Source organism: Anser anser (genome assembly GCF_964211835.1).
Source record: "Anser anser genome assembly, chromosome: 12".
Taxonomy (NCBI): domain Eukaryota; kingdom Metazoa; phylum Chordata; class Aves; order Anseriformes; family Anatidae; genus Anser; species Anser anser.
The window spans coordinates 4844050-4866745 of NC_139733.1; the positions used below are offsets into that span (position 1 = coordinate 4844050).

Sequence of the window (22696 nt, forward strand, 5' to 3'; positions counted from 1 at the left end):
AATGAATGGTCTTTTGATAATGCATTTACTTCAAAAGTTGTGTTTCTAAAGTAGAGCTTCAAAGTCTTGATTACCTGTTAAATGTCCTCAAAAAATTGTTTAACTTAACCCTCTAAGTCTCGTTGGCTGATTAATGGAACTTTTCATATGCTATAACATTTCACGCGGCCATCAGCATCTTGGAAGCCATGACTTTGAAAATAATATGAGGTGAACAAATGTATTTGTGGAGACATGTTATCAAGCTCATTCTGTCTGCTTTTTATAAGCAGGTAGGTTAAATCATCGTATTGTCTAAAATCTTCTTATTTTCCAAGATCTAAACACAATGATTAAAATCAGAGGTAAAAAACTGTTTTTGGACTGATTTTTAGTGTTGAAACAATGAATAATAAAAACATTCAGCTTTGTATGGAGAAGTATTTGTTCGTTTGTGCATACATCATGCAGTACTGTCTGGCTGTATCTATCCCACTCCATTAATTTGTGTTAAGGTGTGTACTTGAGGCCTGTCCCACTGTTGCCTATACCTGTGAAATTTTTACTGGATTCCATGGCAGAGTTGTGGCCTGCACCAGCTAGCATTCTTGTTTCTATTTCATTTTAAAATGAAATACAGGCTGCGAAGAGCCGTTTCATTGTGTTTCATGTTGAGTTGTGATATTTACATAGTCACTTAATAGTTCTTATGATGAAACCGATATGTACTAAATAAGTCCGTTGCAGTTGTTATTCATGTACTTTATTCAATGAACTTATGTATTTTAATGTATTTCCTCACTACAGCCCACTTGCTGAAGCTCTTGATGACCATACTGCTGCATTTTTAGTGCATGGGGTGGCCTTAGGTCAGACTAGTCTTATGGCAACTGTTACGGACAGAAGAGGACAAAGAATCAATTCTGCTCCACAACAGATTGAAGTAAATAATTTCAGATTAAATATGTGTGTAAACAAAATCCGTTATGATAGCACAGGAATAGTATATTTTTGTTAATTTATAATATAATAATCTGCCAGAATAATCTGTTTACTTTTTCTGTTCAGAATTTACGCAAATGCTAGTCTGTTTCAGATTTGTGTTTTTCAACTGCAAATGATAAGTTTAGTTTCTGCATGCTCAATTCACTGTAATTAAGCAAATAAAGACCCAGTTTTACACTTGTGTGTAATATATCTTGACATAATTTGTCTGATTAAAATAGCATGAACACAAGTATTCGTATTTCCATTTTTAGGTCTTTCCCCCATTTAGACTACTGCCAAGGAAAGTGACCCTGATTATAGGGGCCATGATCCAGGTAAGGCATTTTCTAACATATTTTCTTTCTTTTGTAATTTCTCTTTTAAAATAAATGTGTACAGCTTATTTTTTAGGAGTAAATTTTCCACGTTAGCTGTGTTCTCGCTGAATGTTCTTCCCATCAAGAGAGCAGTTTCATTCTTGAGCCACCTTGCATTTGACTGTATTGCTGGATCAAAGGTTTTGTGTTTGTTGGCGTTAAAGGGAGCATAAGCTTTTCCAGTGTCAAATACCAGGGTAGCATTAATAAATCTGCCATCTGCATGAAGTTAAGTATAGTGAACTAGTTATACAAACAAGAACACAGAGCTATACCATGTGTGGTAAAGAGAAAGTGAGGTAATTATTTTTTTCTTAAACTATCTGGCCTAGACATAGCATCAAATGTCATACTGTACAAAGCACACAGTACGTTTCTGTGCTAGTTTAACGTACTTCTCAGTCCAACATCATGGATGGACCGGCATGCAGGCAAAATAAGTTCTGAGATGGTCTGGAAAGGCTCAGACAGCTTTTTCTTACTGATTGCATTGAGGTGCTGAGCAGGGAAAGGTGTACACTGTGACATTAACCAGAACAAATATTTGATGAATAAATTTAGTTGTTCTGTGTGTTATTAATTGTAGATCACTTCAGAAGGAGGCCCTCAACCTCAATCCAACATCATTTTCTCCATCAGCGAGGAAAAGATTGCGTCAGTCAACAGCGCTGGACTCATCAGAGGAGTGGCAGTTGGGAATGGGACAGTAACAGGAGTGGTGCAAGCTGTTGATGCAGAGACAGGGAAGATTGTTGTGGTGTCCCAGGTGATGTATTATGCTGCTGTTTGGGGCTGACAGTCTCTAACAACTCATGGATTTAGATCAAATAGTCTTTTTGCGTAATATTGCCATCTTGTGTACTTTACTGATTTTTTTTATCTCCTTAAAGAAAGCAGGGGTTTTTACTCCCTGGCATGTGAGCTCATGCGTTTGCTGACAAAGAAGATACCTTCAGCAGATAGTTAAGTGCTGAATCTTGCTGTATCTTAACACTAAGCTATACTGATAACCCAAGGAGACTTTATGAACAGTCTGTTTGATATCTTTCAACTTGATTTTTAAATCTAGAAAAGCCTGTTTAAAGAAGCCTTTCTAAAACAGCAGAAGGTTAAGGCAACACAAGGAAGAACAATATAGTTTAGCAGCATCTTATGTCAGTAGATGTCAGAAGGTAACTTGCCTAAGCAATCTGTTGTCTCTTAAGCTATAGGCGGGCCATGGAGAACAACATCGTCTTGTGTTGTGGTTTAAACCAGTCTAAGGAGTTAAAGCAATGAATCCCTGAATTCCACTGAAGTCTGTGTCCCTATAACTTGCTACTAGCAGAGTGTGTGGGAGCTGTTGAGCAGGCCTATAGGGAGCTCAAGTTCCTGGGACTTGCATGATGCTCAGAGCAACATGCGCTGGGCCAGAGCTTATGGCTCTTCATTTGAGGTCAAGGGAGGAAGGCTGCTGCATACCACAGAGTTCTGCTGCTTGAAAGATGTCACTACAGTTCAAGAAGAAACTAAGTAACTTAAAGAAAAAAAAAAGTGTCTCTATATATACCTATATACGGGTGTACACTGTAATGAGGGAGCAGCAGCATGCCCTGATGTTTGTCAGGAAGCAGAATGAACTTAAAGGTAAAACTACTGCCCAGTGAGGGCCAGATCTGACATTTCCTCCATGATATACAATAGAAATAAAAATCTGTCAGGAATATAAGGATATTGTGAAGAGAAGACATCAGAGTATCACATATATCATCCTTTTATTCTTGATTATCACCTTTGGTGTTTACTGTTTTCATTTCCTTCTAAATTCTTTCAACATGTTTGTTGTTGTTTGTTAACTTTTGGGATTATTCATCTGTCTCCCAGTGACTCCTACGATCTAGTTCCTTGCTGTCTGTCACCTCTCAGCTCCATCATTCATCATGTCAGTAACCTTGAGCAGAGTGTATGCGTGTGTGTTTTAATTTAGATGGCATCTTTAAATGCCTGTCAATTTACCAAAAAGGTAGTTCTTCTGTAATCTTTTAGTCGAATACTGACTTATATCCATCTGTATTTTTCTGTAGTAAGTCACATGCAAATCACGTCATTATCTAATCTCTATTGTCAAAACAGTGAATGGATCCCAAAAGTGAAATACAGTTCACACTTAACAAATGTTTACAATGCCGGACCTTCTTTGTTTTTAGGACAAAGTGGAAGTTGAAGTTGTACAGCTGACAGCTGTTAGAATTCATGCACCAATTACACGAATGAAAACCGGTACACAGGTCAGTTGATTTATGATTAACTTTTATTGCCTTAAATTTTTGACCTGCAAGTTGTGATCATTCTTACCAGAAAATCTGATAATACCACCCCAGCCCTGAGTGGCCTCCTGTTCTGAGGGTTACCACTGCTGATGCAGGAATTCATGTGCTTTCAATGGCAAAGCTCCAGAGCTGAATGTGTTAAAGAAAACAAAATGGGACAAGTTTACCTTGTACACACGACTGATTTTCAGAAATCCAGGCCCTGCTGAAGAAGCATTATTTAATCAGTTAATCTAAAGAAGTGTTCTTTCATCTTCATTCTAGTTGTAGTGGAGGCTTTCTTCCTTTGTATATTAAAAATCTGCAGTATATCCGCTGATATATTGTACAGATACTGTTCAAATTGTTTTTAATAAGTTGTACTCAGACTCTGTATTTCTCCTAGAAGTTACTTAATCAAAATAGCCAGAGATTTTAGGTTGTTTTGGTGATTTAAAAAAAAATATTAAATCCCTGTTTTGCGTTTATATGCTACGTTGTCTTAATTTGGGGATATGGAAGAAGGTTGTTGTCCTGAGCAAACAGTTAATCAGAGAGAGCATCTAGGCAAAGATGTAGAAAGCATGAGCATATGACTTAACTAAGATGAAGTGATTTGATGCTACAAATGGAACAAATTAATTAATTAATTAATCTTTTCTGTTGGAAAACTGGTACTTGTTATTTTTTGTAGAGCATGTAGCATATGAGAGAGGATCAAAATGTACTTTCTTACAAGATGGTGTGGTTTGTTGGTTGTAATTTTTTTTTTTGGAGTCTACTGCATGGTGCACCCTTGCAATGTATACAGCAGCCAAACTGTTTCCTTCGTAAGAATTAGCATCTCTTGATCAATGAATTTTAAGTTTGTTTGCTGTGTGCAGGTTTAGTTATCATTCTTGAATTACCTAAGACAGTGGTTTCTCTATTTCTAGATGCCAGTTTATGTAGTGGGCATCACCAGTAGTCAGACACCTTTTTCGTTTGGCAATGCAGTGCCGGGGTTAACATTCCACTGGTCTGTCACAAAGAGGGATACTCTGGACATAAAGACAAGACACAACGAGGTAATACGTGTGTGTGTGTGCATGCTTGTATGTATGTGTATCTTGGGAAAAGGAAACTGCCATGTAATAGGCATTAAGAAAATATTGTTGCTTCCACTTGCTCAAAATCAAAGAGCCATTGTCAGTGTTGGGTGTGGCCCTTCCTCTATATCAATATCAACTCTTTCCATGAGTAAAACTTTGATTGCTTTCTTCTGTCCAAGGCTTCTTTTCAGCTTCCTGCGAAATACAACTTTGCAATGGATGTTTACGGCAGAGTAAAGGGAAGAACAGGCCTGAAAGTTGTTGTGAAGGTCCTTGATCCTGCAGCTAACCAGTTTTACAACATGGCAAGAGAACTGTCTGATGAAATCCAAATTCAGGTATGATGATGTCGTGTAATTTTCTAATATTTCAGAGCTGAATTTAAGCCCGTATTTGAAGTCGGGAATTTTAAATGCAAAAATGTTGTTCTGACCTTGGCTCATCTTTGAGCCCTTACTGTTGTTGTATAATGTTCCTGTATTTGGAAACCTGCAAGTTCCAGCTGTTGGCAAGTTTTTGCACTGAATAGCTACACACTGGTGTAATGCCTGAGTGAAATTCAGGAGTTTAGATTCTGGTGTAGACCACCTGAAATTGAGGTGACTTTTACTTTTTGCAGGTAAGCAATGTTGTATGAAAACCTTGGTTCTGTAGTACCTCTTTGCATGCTAATACTTCTTGCATGTAGTGGTTATCTTGTATGTCTATGCAAGTGTGTCAGCTTGGATCAGGAATTAACTTTTGAAATGAATCTCCCATTGTTTCCACTTACCATGCTTTGAAGAGCAGTTTCAAAGTATGTGAACTGGATTCCTTTATGTGGAACAAAAACTGGAAGATGTGTTTGAGGAATGCACCTCTGTGGACGTTCCCTCCATGGGATCACACTAGGGGTTGTCTAAAATAATCTGGGACAACGTGGGGTCTCCAACACTGCTTCACTTGACAGATCTGCTTCTTTGTTCAAACTGCTTGGTAGTGTCAATATAGCCATAGAAATGAATGCTCTTCAGAATAATTTTTAAAAGATGGTCTGTATCGCCTTCTCAAATATTCATGTTTAATTTTCTGATTTTCTGGCTTTTAACTTATATATAACATTTTATCTTACATAAGATTATGTTTTTTTTTGTTTGTTTTTTTGTTTTTTTGTTATTTTGAAGATGAAGTAAATGGCTTGCTGTGCACAGCAGTAGGCTAAAGTGCCTTTTATTTATTTTCCAGGTATATGAAAAACTTCATCTAGTCACTCCAGAAGTGGAAACAGAACAGATCTTAATGTCACCAAATTCCTTTATTAAACTTCAGACAAACAGGTTAGAGACCATTTTTAAATACTATGATTTGTGTCAACAGTTTATCAAAACTGTAAAGCAATTTTGTGTAAGGTAATTTTTGCTGTTTCAATCTTTTAAAAAGGGTATTACAGTACATCCATATAATACACAACTTATCTGGTGATGACTAGTATCTTATCTCTACTCTTGGTTTCTTTCAAATCTTGTGTTGGTTAGATAGTAGCTTGATAATTTATTTGATATTTGGAACTTTTAGATGCAGAGCCAGTTAAAGCAGTTGCATGCTTCCACCAGAGTTTTCATAGGTAATGAAAGCTTTATAGAAAATAGTTCTCTGCATTTCTCACACAGAGGCTATGGCTAGCTTTTGAGATTAAAATGTCCTTCCCAAATGAGGTAACATTTTTAGTCTGCAGGCTTGTTTCGGGCTTGATATTTGGTTGCTCTTCTAAGCAATTTATTCTGATTAATTAGTGATTAATTTGCTATATAGCCGTTTGTAAACTTTTTTCCCAGCATCTTCACTATCTACTATTGCAGCCTGAACTCTACCGCCAAAAAAATTGCACTGTTGCCAGGAAAAGGGCAGCTAAAATACAGCTTGAATACTAGGCTTCTTAGGATAAAGTAGGCTATTTCTATCTGGATGGAAAAGCTTAGGAGGAAAAGAAAAACAATTATTATAGTATTTCGGAAGTTGTGATAAGTGATACTTAAAAGCAGCTAATGTCTCAGAATGCCAACTAGTGAGTTTATGTATTTGCTCACTTTATTAATATGCAAATACAATGGTGAGAGTTACTCCAAAAATTAACCTTGTCTACAAAACCATTTCCTGGAAACTTAGGAGATCCACTTAATCATGTCCCTGACTTTGTCTCTAATACCAGCATTGACCCTGGCAGAGTATCTGCCTCTAAATATCATTTACAGAAAATGACTACAGAAGCTGCATGTAGTAGTAGCCTTTGCCATTATTGTTTGGAACCAAGTTTGCATCAAGAAATGATAACACTGATCGGCAATGGGCAACAACTAGGTTTCAGTAAATGCATAAACCCAGATGAGACTTTGTCTAAGTAAGCTTGAAACAGAACTGGATCTTTTCCTTTTTAGATTAGAGCACATTCTTCTCGGTTTATATTGCAAAGATATAGAAAAATGTATACCAGATTAGGACTCTTCTATGATTCTGTGTCTTAGATTTGCATAATATATTGGTATAAATACGGTTTTACTTATTTACATGAGTTCCCTGTTTTTTCTTTGTGTTTGTTTTTTTGTGTGTATGTGTGTCTTTTTTTGTTTGTTTGTTTTTTCCTTAAGGGACCGAGTGGCTTCCCTGAGTTACTGTGTCCTGGATGGACCAGATAAAGTTCCTGTTGTAAAAATTGATGAAAGAGGTGTCCTTAATTCTGGGTCTTTGATAGGGTTATCAACAATTGAAGTAATTTCACAAGAATCATTTGGGATTAACCAGACAATTGTAGCTGCTGTTAAGGTAATATTTTTCTCTTTCTCTTTACCGGGAGTTGTAACTTGATGTAGTTTTCTGTTAGTAGGATATTTTTATTACTGCATCAGAGTCGGTTAAATGCACATTATAAATTTCCTTTCTGAAAAATGTATAGGAATTAATAGCTTTGGGCTTTGAAAAAAAAGTTTAGTATACAAGCTAGATAGAGATTAAATCCCACCAAATTCTTATATATGGTACATCTTACAAAAAGTCTTTGGGTGAATGTACCTTTAAAAAAAAATCCTAAAAATTCTACAGAAGTTCAAATAAATAACAAAAAAGATATTACTGTTATAACCATGCATTTGACAATAACTGAAAAAAGTGAACATCATCTGCAGTAATGAACATAAATACCTTACTAGAGATGCTGTGTGTGATACCTAGATTTTCTAGATACCAGTAGTAACTGTAGAGCCCCCAGATTTAATTTTCTACACTGTTTCCCAGCTGTTTAGCTTTTACATAATGAGAGCCTCTGCATGAGAATACACAGCAGAAGCAATAAGTTCCCTGTGTTTGGTGAGCTGGCAAGGAGCATGTCCAAGGCTGCTGTGTGCCTAAACTACACTGAAATATGGATTCTTTAAGGAAATACAAATCTGTAGCAAAACTTGACAGTTTGGTTTCAGGCCAACAAAACGTCTTTCTTTCCCCAACCACCATCTGTTAAACTAAATGCTGTTACATGAAGTATAATACATCTTACTTACTGGATGCTTAAGGCACTTCATTTCTGTTCAGAAGTCCTTGTCCCAAGAACTTTCTTCATCTGGCAACATGAGCTTTGAGATACCCGCTGCTCCACCTCCTCTAATCCCTTTTTACTCTGTCAGCATGTTTCCGGTATGTCCCAGCTAAAAGAGAAATATATTTAATTCAAGTGCTGACTTTAAATTATTTGTAGGTTTAATTATTGTAATCACTGTGAAATGGCTTGATTGTTTTTGATTTTTTTTTTTTTTAACCATAACATTCATTTTTGTCTCCTGGGATGAGAATGAAAAAAGAGATTGTGGCTTAGTTTCACTAATGTCACTCCTGCTGCGAGGTGGTAGCAAGTAAATTCGTACAGCTCTGTTATAGATGACCTTGTTTCCTCCCTTCACTGCTGGATCTAGCTAGTGAAAGACGTCTAATGACTTTGGAGTTGGCTCAAATGACATTTAGTCAGCATATAGTGGTAGTGAAGTTAAATTCTCCCTTAGTGCATTCTTTCCTTACACAGTTTACAGTATTGCAGAATTGTGGAGTCAGTGCACTGGTTTTAAGTCTGTGAAAGCTTTGTAGGAGGAACTGTCTCTGTTCAGAATCTCATACAACAGATTTATTTTCCTGTACTTAATAAAACTATACTACTTTTATGGAAATAACATTTTTAACTTCACAATAACCCCATGAGTTCAGAGCATAATTTTGGCTTCTGTTTATGGATGAAGAACAGAGAGGACTTGAGTGGTTTTGCTGAAGGTCACATGCAAAAACTTGCAATGGAACAGCAGATGAGCTTTAATCTTGTTGTGTCATTGTAAGGCAGAATATTCTCCTTCACGCCATCCTTCCTTTCATAAGTTCTTGTTTTGTCTATTTACAACCGTGCACAATTAAGAACCAAGCTGCAGCAGCATCCCTTAATGCTTAGACCTTCAACTTTGCTCAGAAAAAGACTATCTTATGTAAGTCAAGGAGGACAGTGGAAATAAGGAGTGATAGCAGTATGCCAAAGCTTAGCATGGAAGCAAAGTAGGCATAGCCTTACTGGATGTACTTAAATATATATATTTTTAAAATAACAAATACTTTAAAAACGGAGATGCTTTAACAGTAAGTACTATTTTTCTCAATATTAAATTTAGCAGCTGCCCATGTGGGCCAGTTTTAGATGAAATTTTGAAGTAAAGCAAGACTGAAGATCTTTAAAGGAAATGTCATTTTTGCTAATTTGTTGCCTCAGCTAGTTGGGCAAAATGACTGTGCAGTCTATCAGCTTGTGGAGTAGCCAGTTACATGTACTGTTTTTTAACCACTCTTTTTTTTTCCAGATGCGCCAAAGATGCGATTTGCTTGAGGCCAAATTTATTCTTTCCTTTTTATGTTTTGACATGTACATTTTCAGATTGCAGAGTTTTACATTTCAGCTGGGCCTCTTAGGTCAGAAAAAAGGGAATTTCCTACAAGATAAGCTTGAGGGCCTCTTTTAAAATAGTTTGCTATATATGTTTGAAGGTTTTTTGCTTTCTCTACCCTTCCATTATTTATTTTTCAAAAGCTGTAACAGAAAGAGCAGATTTCTCTTTTATTGGGTAATTTTGCTAGTTAACTTAGGTAAGTTAAGCAAGAACAGTAATTTTTATTTTATTTTATTTTTTAAAGTTGTGAAATCTTTACCTTGAGTCAAACTTCCTTCAGAGAAGTGATAATAGAAAACTTTGGGGGTGTGGACATGTGGACAGTCTGGCAGATTTCTCTAAAGAATTTGGAGCAGAATTCCATAACTTCCATCTTAGTTGAGGAGGAGCATTAAGGCAGCGAAATGTAGCCTGCTGACTGCTAAGAGTTGTCAGGTGCCAGACCTGAGTGCTTTTGTCTCTTGCACTTACCTTCTATCAGCCCAAGCCTCGGAGGATGGCCTAGCTGTAGCATCATACAACCAGCAGGGTCAAGGCAAATGTGCCCAGGTCAGAAAAACCATAGCAGCACAGAACTCCAGGAGGGAAGATGGTGAGTGGGTGGTGTTCTTTGCCACCTTGGAAGCCCTGTTGTTAGACCAATGCAGGCCTGTTTGAGGGGCAGCAGTTTGTAGTCTCTACAACGTTATTTTGCTGGGATTACCAGGGAACACCTTTGCAGCTACTGTTCACGTTTCCTCTATTGAGCAAATCTTCTCCCAGAGCCGAGGCTGTTAGAACCTGCCTGTATCATCTAACCTTTCTCACTTAGTGAGAACTGGGGAAACAGCAATCACTTCATCCCCTTGCGCTCACAGTCACTGCAAGTTACTCCTGTTCTGGTAAAGTGGGGAACAAATTGCGTATTTGACTTCAGGAATTACTGGGAGGGAAGTCTAGGAAAAACTTGTTCTCTTGCATATCCAGGAAGGCTTACCAGTTTTACCTTATATGACAAGAATGTAGTTTCTGAGGTGTGTGATGTGGGTTTCTACATTGCTTCAATTCCCAGTCCTTTTAGAGAAAAATATGAAGAAATAACCTGGTGGGAGGGTGGAAAGAAGACAGAGCTAGATTCTTCTCGGTGGTGGGCAGTGTCAGGGCAAGAGGGAATGCACACCAATTGAAACATGAAATTGTGTGAATGTAGCGAAGCACTGTGAGGGTTGCTGAGCAATGGCACAGGCTGCCCAGAGAGATTGTTGAGTCTGTCTTGGAGATGCTCAAAACCTGGCTGCACGTGGTTCTGGGCGTCTGGTTGTAGGTAGCCCAGCCTGAGCAGGGTGGCTGACCTGGGCAACATCCAGAGGCCCCTTTCAGCCACAGCTGTTCTGTGATTCTGTAAAATACGGATTATTTTACGGATAATAAAAGCTCCATGTCTCTGTACTGTTATATGGCTAAACATACAGTAAGTGATTTGTCAAGGAAACTTTGTATATTTGCATATTAAGACCCGTTTTAGATGACTGTTATAGAGGCAACAAAAAAAGGCTATTCTGAATTTTTCACTCCTGATGTTTTACAGGTGTATCCCATCTCCTACCTCAGGATCTCCATGAGTCCTATTCTGCACATGCAAAACAAAGAGGCATTACTGGCTCTACCTCTGGGTGTGACACTGACGTTTACAGTACATTTTCATGATAACTCTGGAGATGCTTTCCATTCACATAATTCTGTGCTTAGCTTTGCAACAAATAGGTAGGTATCTATCACAGGTGTTAATTGTGGAGACCAAAAAGGCCAAGTACACATAGGCCAGTTACAGCAAGGAACAAATACTGCCCCAAAGATATCAGTTGAAGATATGGCTTGGACTGGGATTAAAAAAGAGAGGATTTTATCTCTGAGACTTTCAGAGGCGCTGTGGCAGAAAGAAGAGTTCCAGCTAGTAATCAATATTCTCTAGCAAATGGAAAGTTGCTCAGATAAGCATGATCCCTAGTGGGTCCTGCTGGGGTACGTTTCTGCTTTACGTGACTCTGAATCATCTGATTGCGTACATCAGTGGTCTATATAAACAATTGATCTTATTAGCATTTGCCTTGTCTTGCCCCTCTCCTTTTCTCCTAGTACTTTCTTACACTGACTCACTTACGTCTTATGTAAGATGGTGAACTTTCAGGATCAGAGGCTGTCTCTTCAGATATGCATGTATAGCCTTTGTACAGCAGAGCCAAACCTCAAAAGGACTTTTGCTCTCTGCTTCAAAGAATATTACAAAACAACCCTCTTTGGTCGTTAGTAAACAATCATTAATTCCATTACTATAACATAGTGTGTTTTCTGCAGAGCACTTTACAGTTACAACTTACTCGTAATGATTACAATGGGGTGGGGGGGCGGAAGGTTGAATGCAAGATTTTCTATCTTTCTCCTACCTAAACGATCTACAGAAATTGCTGTAGCATACAGAGGTCCCTGAGATAACACTACCCTAGCTTCCAAGCTAGACATGGCATAGCTGAATCAGCATAGGGGTGATAGTTAGCCCCAGACACAGAAGCACTGCTCATTAACCTCAGGTGCAGCACTCTACTGGCAGCTCTATCTACCCAGCTCTACTACTGTCAAGACTTTGCTGTCTTTGTGGGGTTGTGGCAGGATGGCAGTCTCTGTGCTGGGTACACTTAAGTGCTCTGTGCATTACTGCACTTGGGAATACTAAATTTTGGTAAATACCAGAACTTGTAATCAAATGTGATTTAGCTTTGTAAAGTTAGGGCTGGAACGCTGCATGTTGTTTTAATTTCTTCTTAGCTCCCAGAGAAGAAGAAAAAGAAACAAATTAGATAATTTTTAAAATTCTACATTTCTTAAAATTAGGAAATAATTCTCATACATAATTATGACCTCAGTATTTTTTCAGCATAACCATGTAAAAACTAAAATTTGGCTCAGTAACACCTAAATCATTTTCGTTTTCCTGTTTTGTCATTCTTCATTAGAAAATAGCTATCACAGAAGACAAGAAGCCAAACACCTAAAGCCAGAGTTTGTACCTACTATTTGTTGTAGAGAGGGAGACGTTAGCAAACTTGGCATACTACAAAAGCCTGTCTTTTTATCTGTAGAGATGACTTTGTACAAATTGGGAAAGGACCCACCAACAACACATTTGTTATCCGGACTGTGAATGTAGGCTTGACCTTGCTTAAAGTTTGGGATGCTGAACACGGTGGAATTGCAGACTACGTCCCCCTTCCCGTGCAACATGCCATTTTTCCTGAACTTATAGATGTGGTGGTAGGTGATGTCCTCTGCCTGAGTACTTCACTGATAAACCAAGAAGGTAAGCGGCACTTCAGTGACTGTTTATGCAGCCATATAATTTGACATCAGCCTGCCTTTCTCATTCTCAGGAAAACTAAATGCATAATTTATGATGTTTGTTCAGAATCAAATGTCACTGTTCTTGTTAATGATAAAAATAGGTTTGATCAACTCCTCTAATTTTAATTGTACCATGCAATATGTTGCTTGTATGGTATTCACAAGTGTCAGACCTCAGACATTCCCATTCTCTTCGCTTGAAAGGGCTGGTTTTTGTTTTGTTGTTGTTGTTTTTGTGGGAATGGTGCAAAGAAATGGCCAGGATGGTCTGACTTCACTCTCTATTTTTAACTCTTAGTATTAATGTGTTTTTGTCAGAGTAACTGCAAGTCAGTTGGTGTGTGTGCATGACAGAAGTAAAATCCTGCTGCAAATAAAAAAAAGACATCAGTGTGCAGCACAAACTGCCTCAGCTACAGAAATTTGCTGTACAATGTACAAATGATGTATCTTTACAGGCCTGCCAGGCATATGGAGCTCCTCGTTAAGTAGTGTCCTTCAAGTTGACTCCAAGACTGGTGTAGCTGTGGCAAGGGATTCTGGTGTTGCCACTGTCTATTACGAAATTCCTGGATTACTTAAAACATACAGAGAGGTGAGGCACTGCTAAATCCTGCCGGAACTGCTGAAGTTTGTTTGCCTCAGCAAAAGTATATTCTATTCTATACTCTATTTAGACCCAAGTGTACATATATTTAAATAGTTTACTTATTTACGTTAAGTATAAATAAATATACAAATGTAAGTATAAGCACAGAAAGATAAATATAGGCACTCCTTTTTAAAGGAGAAGGTATTTAAATGTATAAATAAGCATGTTCTTGCCTGATGGTTGGAAAGTGTACGATATGCGTCCAAACATGTCATGTTTGGTTTTTTTAATTATTTGTGTTGAAGAGTATAATTGAGACTAATGGTTTGTGCCTTTAGCCCATATGATTCCTACATTGTACATTTGGTTGCTTGGCTAAGGTGTTTCCAGGTGCTAAATAATTTTTGAGTAAGGCTGCTTTTATGAATGAAGTTTCACTGCAGGATGAAATGCCGAGAAGTTTAAGTGTAGTACCATATTACTGTGCATCAGTGATCAGAACTACTTTTTTTTTTCTGCATTGCAATTGTACTGTTGATGTAATTCACTGTTCAGCCTGACGTAAGAACCAGACTTTTTTTTTTTAAATTAAATTTAGTCTTAGAGCTCTATGTGGAGTGGGTAGAAAGAAAATGTCTTACTAGCTTAAATTGCCTAGGAAGGCAGATAATAAAAATAAAGAAACAGGATTTCTTACGAAGAGTAACACAAACTCTTGGGGGTCTTATCTGTTATACATATAAAGATATATACATGGCAGTCAATCCAATTTGGTTTGGCCTCGGTTTTTGTAATTTTTATACAGATTTTGGTAACTGTGTACTTCATCCTTTATTCAGATAATCATTAATATACCTCAGAGGACTACAGCAATGCATGTAAGTGGAGTGAAAACCAGCTTAGAAGGAGTTGCAGCCTCAAAAGTAATAGTTTTGATTGGAGAAGGAAATAAAAATTTGAAAGGTATGATGAAAGATTTGTTTATGCTATATATTTATTGCTTAATATGTTTGTATATTCACAATAGGTGCTTCTTTGAATGGTCTTTGTAGCCAGTGTAGCAAGGTCTCCATGATCCCCTAGTGCCTATTCAGAGTCTTAGAAGCTCTACGGAGATTCTTAGGGCCATTTTCAGAGACTATTACAGTTTCACAACTAATAAAATAACTAGATAATTGAAATGTTGGTTTTGGTCATATCAAAAAACAGCTAATAGGCAATCAGCTGAAAGCTTGTTTCTATACTTAATTGCACTTGCCTTCTCAGTAAGTTAAGCATGCTCAGTAAGAAAAAATATTCAAGTGGTTGCCATCCTTAATTTTTTTTACAGAAACTTTCATCAATTAGAAAGATGTAATACAGAGATAAAACATCATCTTGTGTCTGTTAATTAATAAGCTGTATTTTGCTTGATCATGGTCCCTTTTTGTTATTACCTCAATACTTAACATTTATTGAAATAATATTTTATTGTGCCTTATATAAATTATTAGCTGACTAAAAAATTTCCTGCCAGAAACTAAAATATAGATCTAGACTCCCAGGATTATATAAGGTATTCAGCAGACATATCTGAGCTGACAATTCTTTCTAGTTCATTCTTTTCTGTAAATAAATTATTCCTGTCAAAAAAAAAAATATTTATTGTCTCTGGCATTAGATTTGAGATAGGCCTGCTATCTGTTATTCCCAGCTATTTCAAGATTATCATAACCTTGTGAAACTATTTTGGAAGATAGTAGAATAACTTGATATCTCAAGCCATGGTTTTGTTTCACAGGGGAGCCCTGTAATTCTTTTTTTTTTTTTTTCTCCTTCCCCTCAGGAGAGTGCTTGCCTGCTCAGATTGAAGCCATTGCTGAATTACAACCACAGTCCATTATCAGTTGCCATCTAAATTTTAATGGTGATACATTTGACTTCCCAGCACATGATATTTTCATCGCAGAACCTGGATTTGATGCAGTTTCAGGTAAGATGAGAGAAGATGCTGTGATGCAGGCAGACACTTTGAATTCTGCTGTGGTTTAGTCCGAACACCCAAACAGATTTTCCGCTGAAGCCTCTGAGCTTTGCTGTGTAGGTTCTCAGGCTTCAGTGAGTTGCTAATGTGTACTCCACTTGTTTAAGTCAATGGTTTTCTGCAGTGATGTTTACTTGTTTACGGAGAAATCCAGAAATCGGTGGCAGCCCATTCCATATCTTTCTTCCTGACTTACTACTGTAACTCTGAAAAACTCTGCCCTATACAACACTGAAGTAGCTTTTTTTTTTTTTCCACTGGGGCGGAGCAAATTTCAATATGCTTTTTAATTATAGTGACCACAAATTAGGTCGTAATTTTGCAAACTACTCCACATGTATTTGTAGTTACATAGGCATTCCAATGATATCTTGAGACAGAAGTGAAGGTATTGCAGAACATAGATATAATATACGGGGTTGACACAATTTACAAAGTTAGCAGCTGTCCAGTTTTTACTCCAACTCAGAGGTTAAAACAAAACAAAAATTAAAAAACTACCTTGTGTATGATACGACATACAAATACAGGGCCTGACATTCGTTTCTTAAACTATGGAACCAAAACATTTCCTTCTTCACCTGCTACAAATGAGCACTTGGGTGACAAATATTCCAGAACTGGAAACATTTGCAAGAATAAACAGCCAGTAGCTAAACATATTTAGATTTTTTTTGCTAGATATCAGTGCCTTTGTCATACACTTAAATGCAGTAGAAGTTAAGACTAGGGATAAAAGGAAATAATTATGAATTTTAACATCTGGATACTAAGCATCATTAAATTTCACTTAATTATCTGCTGCAGAGTCAAATATTCTTTGTGCTGGATGTTGGCTTTTTAAAAGCCCTGGCACCATAGTTATTGCAGTAAAACTAACCTTTATGATTAAAATGAGGGAAGTAGCTTAAATGTGAAAATCCGTAATATATTTTGAATTCTTTGGGTTCTACAATTTAAACATTTCTGGAATTTATCAAACTTTCAAATTTCTCTTTGCAACCTGAGTGCTGTATTTTTATTTTTATTTTTTAGTGAAAGCTAGAATTCCTACATACTCCCAAAACAACACAAGCTGAGACTTGAAAGGAGGGAAAATTATCAGATACTGTGGAAATTGAAATAAAATTGTGACAGTTGTCTGCAATGTGTATTAGTGTTTCATAACCATAATATGACTTTAAAAAGAAATAAAATACCATGGATTATATGGAAATAACATGAATCATCTGCTGGGTTAGTCCCTGTACCTACTGTGTAAAACTGTTACACCTTGCGTAATAGTGGCTGCCTCTGGTACTTTGTTAGGAAAAGAAAGTAAGGGGAAAACATGTATGTAGTCAAATTCTGCTTATTACTTATGCTTTGTATCATCCATACTGTAGGAGGGGTTTTTTCCCGTTATATTTATTGCTAATTATAGACTAAGAGGTTCCATACAAGATTAGAAACATAGTGAATATCTAACTTTTAATGAAGCTCTTATAAATAATTAACCATGCTTTCACAGAACTGATGATGGTGATGGTGATGATGATGATTGACCATTGGTCATTTTAACATTAGATGAAAGCATGATATATCATACTAAGTAACAGTAAAAAGTAAAGGCTTTTTATCAATGTTAGCATAAATGAACATTCAAAGTGGAATTGAATCTCACTGCAGTTAGAATGAAATCTCACAGGGACTGAAAATTGTCTCCTTAGATTTTGTGTTGGATGGGTTTCTTTTTTTTGGTTGGTTGGTTTTGGTTTTTGTTGTTAAATCATGACGCTTAGTTTGGGGCAAGAATTCTTTTGCTTTAGTAATGGGATTGTGATGCTTGAACAACCTGATGCACTGTGTCCAATTTGTCATTTGCCCACCCACCCCTGAACTTGCTTTTCTGGATTTTAGCTTTTTTTAAGATCTTCTCTAAAGATGTCACAGTGATCTCATTCTGCATGGAGGGAAAAACAACAACAATTAACAGTCAAAATCCTTTTGTTTTTGTAGGACATTACACCTGTTCCATCACAATGCACAGGCTCACTGACAAGCAGCTGAAGCATCTCAGCATGAGTAAAACTGTGCTCAGGGTTACAGCTTCAATCCAAGGCAGCCACATCTCTGCGGAGCAAATTGGCACTGAGGTGCCATTTAATCCCGGGTTTTATGCTGACCAAACAGAAATGCTTTTAAGTAACCATTACACGAGCTCTGATGTGAAAATTTTTGGCGCCACTGAAATACTTGATACACTGGAGGTAAGTGTATTGCTGGAAAAGCATTAAAGCACAGTTAAAAAGCATTTTGAGCTGTTACATGCAAATTCCTAACCGAATGGACTCTGTGCTGCCTTTCCCATCACGAGATTGAGATGGTTTGGAAATGTTCATCTTCAATGTATTACTCCCCAGTTTTTACTCTTGCTTCAAGGTAGAAGAACTGTGTCAGGCTCACCTGTGTGCTAGCTGGGACATGTAAACCAGCACACGTGTGGGAGCAGAAAAATCTGCTTGATCCCTAGTGGTAGGAGTAGATGTTTGCCCACAGTTCACGTAGCCTAGTAGGGAAAGCTTTCATTTTATTCCCCTGTATGGGCTTGGCCCAGACCCACAGAAGTAGTGGTTAATAGGGCAACCTCAATAAACAGGGATGAAGTGCTGAAGGTGTCAGGGTAAAGCTACAACCAAGTTCAGCTCTTGCTGAGGGATGAGTTGGTCTAGGTTTGTGTGGAATACTATTTCTGAAGCATGGCCTGGGAGATGGATGTGTGTCTTGCTTTTCAAACAATCTATTTCAGGATGTTGTTTTTCTTTTTTTTTTTTCTTTGGCAGGTGAAATGTGGGTCACCAATGGTGAAGGCATTAGAGAAGGAGAAATCCTATGGGCTGCCTAGTTATGTAGTCTACACCGTCAGTCTGTCTGATCCAAGGGTTTCGAGCCAGGGAACCTTATCAACTACTCTAACTGTCTCTAGTCCTATGACTGACCAGTCTATCACTATCCCAGTAACAGTGATTTACTTGACTGACAGAACCAGTGCACCACTGAGGCGTAAGTCGATCTCTAGACTCTATATATGCCAGAATAAACCCATTATTTACATTAATTTTTAAAGTTATAAAATTTGATGCATTAAAATCTGAGCTGGAAGTTCACATTATCACTGACATTTAAGCTACTCACTATGACCAGAAGACTTAAATACTCATAATTGGTCATAATTGCTCATTATGACTGAAGCTGAACACACTTTCCTTTTGGGCAGCCCAAAATACTCTGCTGAAGTATCTAAATATCTCTGTGCTAAAGTGTCCAACAGTCTTTTTTTATCTTTGCTTTTATTTACTCTCAAGTCTTGTTTTTTATGAAAATTGGTAAGCAGATTGGGGCTGAGGAAAATAAAGAACACTGCATATTAATGTCTTAAGATGCTCTTAAGATGCTCTTGGCAAATTTTGAAGATTGCATTGGAAATAGTCATTAGAATTGAAATCACACTAAGTTGATTAAATTTATTTAGTATAAATACTCAAATAGAAATAGCCAAAAGAAGGTAAAGAAAAACTCCTACAACAAATTGGAGGGATAAGGTGCTCTTTTAACTTAATGTTGTCTCCTTTTAATCGGTTCTACAGATGGAGCAAGTCTATTCCAACACTTCCTTGATTCCTATCAAGTAATGTTCTTCACGCTTTTTGCACTATTAGCAGGGACAGCTGTTATGATCATAGGTAAGAGAATGAAAGACTGCAGTAATATTTTTTCAATAACTTTATACATACTATATATTAGTTGTGAGATATAAAGGAATGATTTCCAGGCTAAATGTTTTTTTTGTTTTGTTTTTACAATGTCTTGCAGCCTATCATGCAGTGTTCTCACCAAAAGAACAGCACACTCATCCAGCATTTACCCCAAGGACAACGCCTCAGTGCAGCCCTAACAGTAAGCAGCTGTTGCCCAGTTATGAATGAATGAATTGATTAGTCTAGATACTGCATTTGAATTCAATTTAGGGATGCACCTCCATTAGCCTATATACTGACTTAAATGATGACGAGCACTGTGCCAGTTTCTAGAAAATTTGTTGTGTGTCTCTCCTCCCTATCCCCCAACTTTATATTTCTACATCACTAGTTCTTTGGAAACTCTTGGCCATCTTCAGCAACGCTGGAAATAGGGAGCATGTTAAAAGTGTGAGAATTCACGTAAATCAGGAGGTACATAGAGGGGAGGGAGAGATTCACAACTTTGCTCCTATCAAGGGCAACTAAAGCAGAACTGTTGCTGATACAATGTGCTTTGCAGCAGCTGGCTGGTTGTTCAATTCACATGACATAAGATTAGCTGCAGCATGTGCTGCATTTCTTGTGCAGTTGGCATGCTGTGAGGTACTGGGATCTGGGTCTGTCGTAAGACAGGGAAGGGCAAATGTTAGGGGGGCAAAGGGCACAAATCTGTTGCTTGACTGCTTTGATCCTGCAGTCATGGTTTGCCTGTATTGTTTGGTATGATATTTACTTCCTATTTTACTTTATTTGCAGTGTTGCAGAATCAAACTCTTTTTAAAAGTATGCAAAAAACACCTATTAATTTAAGGGTCTGTAATAAACTGTGGCAATTAATATTCGCATTACTACAGATGTAGTTAAGATACTGGTGGGCTTCTCTTCTGTTTGTAAATACATGCCTGATACTTCAGATAAAATAAACTCAACCTGAAAGTTACTTGCTAAAGTGAAATGTATTGTGCCCCCCTCAGAGGATTTAATTCTTTAATTCAAGTCCTTAATGAGAAGACCTATAAAACTTTTATACTTATAGGATGTCTCTTCAACAGGCAATAAGCTAAAGGAAGGTAATTTCACTCTGAATGGATTATTAGACTTGCTTACCAGGTGTTCCAACAAACGATCAGTGGCGGTTATTTTTTTCCTTTTATCTCCACCATTCCTGAGTATGATTGTTTTTCTGATTTTTCCCTGTGCTTTAGGTTTCCCTACATCACCTGTGCTTTCCTTCAGTCCTCAGTCCTCAGGCAGGAGAACAAGCCCATCATCCCCACTCTGGAGCACCAGTTATGGTTCACGTTAGAGAAAACAGGACTCATCATTATGCACTAGGACTAAGGAAAAAAAAAGCAGTGCCTTTAACGATAAATTTCAGAACTGTTGCAGTTTTGATGCAATTCAAGTCATCTCTTGAATATAATTTCGTATTTTTTCATAATGATTTTAATACTTAGAGCTCTTTGCATTTTTTTATGTCATTGCTTCAGTTATCTAGAACTTATTTTATCTGCTGTTTTATGCTCAGTTGACAAGGTTGAATGGACAAAAAGCAGTGTTCATGCTAAGCTAGCTTTCTTGCACTTCAAGCAGGTAGAAGTCTGAGTGATAGTGATCAAAGTTTTTATTTACTTTTTGTAAAAATTCACTTTCTTTTTAATGAACTTTTTTTAAAAGGGAAATAGAGGAACAGGTCAAATATTAGCCAAAAATATGAAGGATTGTATATTTCAAATTAGTTTTTTATTTTGAGTTAGACTCAGGAATGTACTGCACTGATAAGTATTCTTATGTTTAGCCTTACAATGTGATCAATGTGATTCATCAACATAATTTGCTGTTTAGACATTGGGAATGCTGGAACAACTGTGAATAGATTTAAAGGGGTTTTTGTTTGTTTTTGTTTTTTTAACTGAAAAAATAAAACTATCTTTAAAGTGTGGCTTCCTTTGGGTACAACTGCAGTATTCCCTTCTTGTTATTGTGTAAGCACTTTTTTTGGACTGTGAATGTGAAAGCATGTACCTTCTAAGAGGATCTTTCTTCTGATGGTAAATGTTTTTAACTGAAGGCAGTTATCTTACCTGTGTTCTGATCATAAATATAATACGTTTTACGTATAGAAATACCTCAGTAGGAACTGAGCCTCCTTTTATTACCACTGGTCACCTGATACACTGGAAAGTAAGTGGCTTATTTCATAGTTACTGTGAGTGACTTTTTCAGTTGGTTCAGTGTTGCTAATCTCTGTTATGTGCGTACATACTATGTGTACATACTAATACAGCCACACCCAGAATTTTGATCTAACCTATACAGTAAGATATTACTGGTATGACCAGACTTTGGAATACTTGTACTGCTAACTAAGTGCTTGTTTGTTGATCTGTTAAATACAATGTAGCATTTCACTGCATATGTATTACTGATTTTTTTTGCTTGATTTGTGACAGTTTTTTTTCCCCTGAATAGCTATGATACAGACATAAAATGTACAATTCAGAGTATGTTAGAAAGTATTCTGCTAAATCAGGCAGTTGATCACTATGTATGCTCAGATGTATTTTGCTTTCTAAAAAAGATGGTGGTGAGGTACGCTGACTCGAACTTCTTTCTAAATAAATTTAATTTTAAACAGTTGGGGGTGAGGACACTGGTTACAATAGTTGGTAATACTTCCCTGAGGATGGAAAATGCCAATGGCATATGGTTTTGATTTCATGCAGTAGTGCAAAAAAGCAACATTGATGCATATTATTTTAAGTTTTGTATAATTTATTTGCCTGTGTTGGAAAAATGTGTGCCTTATATGCTACTACTAAAAGTTGACAATTCAGGTGTAAATAAATAATCATTTCTACCTGTATTATTTAATAAAGCTTTGTAAGATTCCTTTAGTATACTGTTAATGCACTTTCTTGGGTTTTGGCTATTCAGAATTTGGCTTTAGATTGTATTATTTGCACTTCACCTCCTACATTTCATGTCCAACTTTTGTGAGTATACCTCACTTTCCACACCACCCCTGCCACAATAAGCTATTTTGTTGTGAAAGCATTCTTGATTCTGATTCTAGCTGGCTGAGTCTTAAAATACATTCTTCCTCTCACTCCAGTAGTGGAAAAGCCTTTTAGCTGTGAACTCCAACTGCAAACAGTTGAAAGGGAAATGATGGGGGCAAAATCAGGTGAGATAGGATAAGGTCTTCTTTATGCATTAGCTTGGAATCACTAAAAGTGTGTTTTTTACGTTGTGTTAA

The 22696-nt window shown here is 37.1% G+C and overlaps 1 protein-coding gene across 2 annotated transcripts in view; it reads left to right on the top strand.

Moving 5' to 3' along the window:
* Window positions 1–22315, top strand: part of NUP210 (nucleoporin 210) — a 76356-nt gene extending 54041 nt beyond the window's left edge. For both annotated transcript variants that reach the window (XM_083796375.1, XM_083796376.1), the window contains 18 exons: window positions 787–922; window positions 1239–1301; window positions 1930–2109; window positions 3530–3610; window positions 4567–4698; window positions 4902–5060; window positions 5947–6038; window positions 7347–7521; window positions 11236–11411; window positions 12785–13002; window positions 13502–13638; window positions 14475–14598; window positions 15461–15607; window positions 17657–17907; window positions 18481–18700; window positions 19285–19380; window positions 19511–19594; window positions 20643–22315. In XM_083796375.1, the coding sequence (XP_083652501.1) occupies window positions 787–922; window positions 1239–1301; window positions 1930–2109; window positions 3530–3610; window positions 4567–4698; window positions 4902–5060; window positions 5947–6038; window positions 7347–7521; window positions 11236–11411; window positions 12785–13002; window positions 13502–13638; window positions 14475–14598; window positions 15461–15607; window positions 17657–17907; window positions 18481–18700; window positions 19285–19380; window positions 19511–19594; window positions 20643–20743 (2572 nt within the window). In that variant the 3' untranslated portion in view covers window positions 20744–22315. The remainder of the gene's footprint in view (window positions 1–786; window positions 923–1238; window positions 1302–1929; window positions 2110–3529; window positions 3611–4566; window positions 4699–4901; window positions 5061–5946; window positions 6039–7346; window positions 7522–11235; window positions 11412–12784; window positions 13003–13501; window positions 13639–14474; window positions 14599–15460; window positions 15608–17656; window positions 17908–18480; window positions 18701–19284; window positions 19381–19510; window positions 19595–20642) is intronic.
* Window positions 22316–22696: the final 381 nt, after the last annotated feature.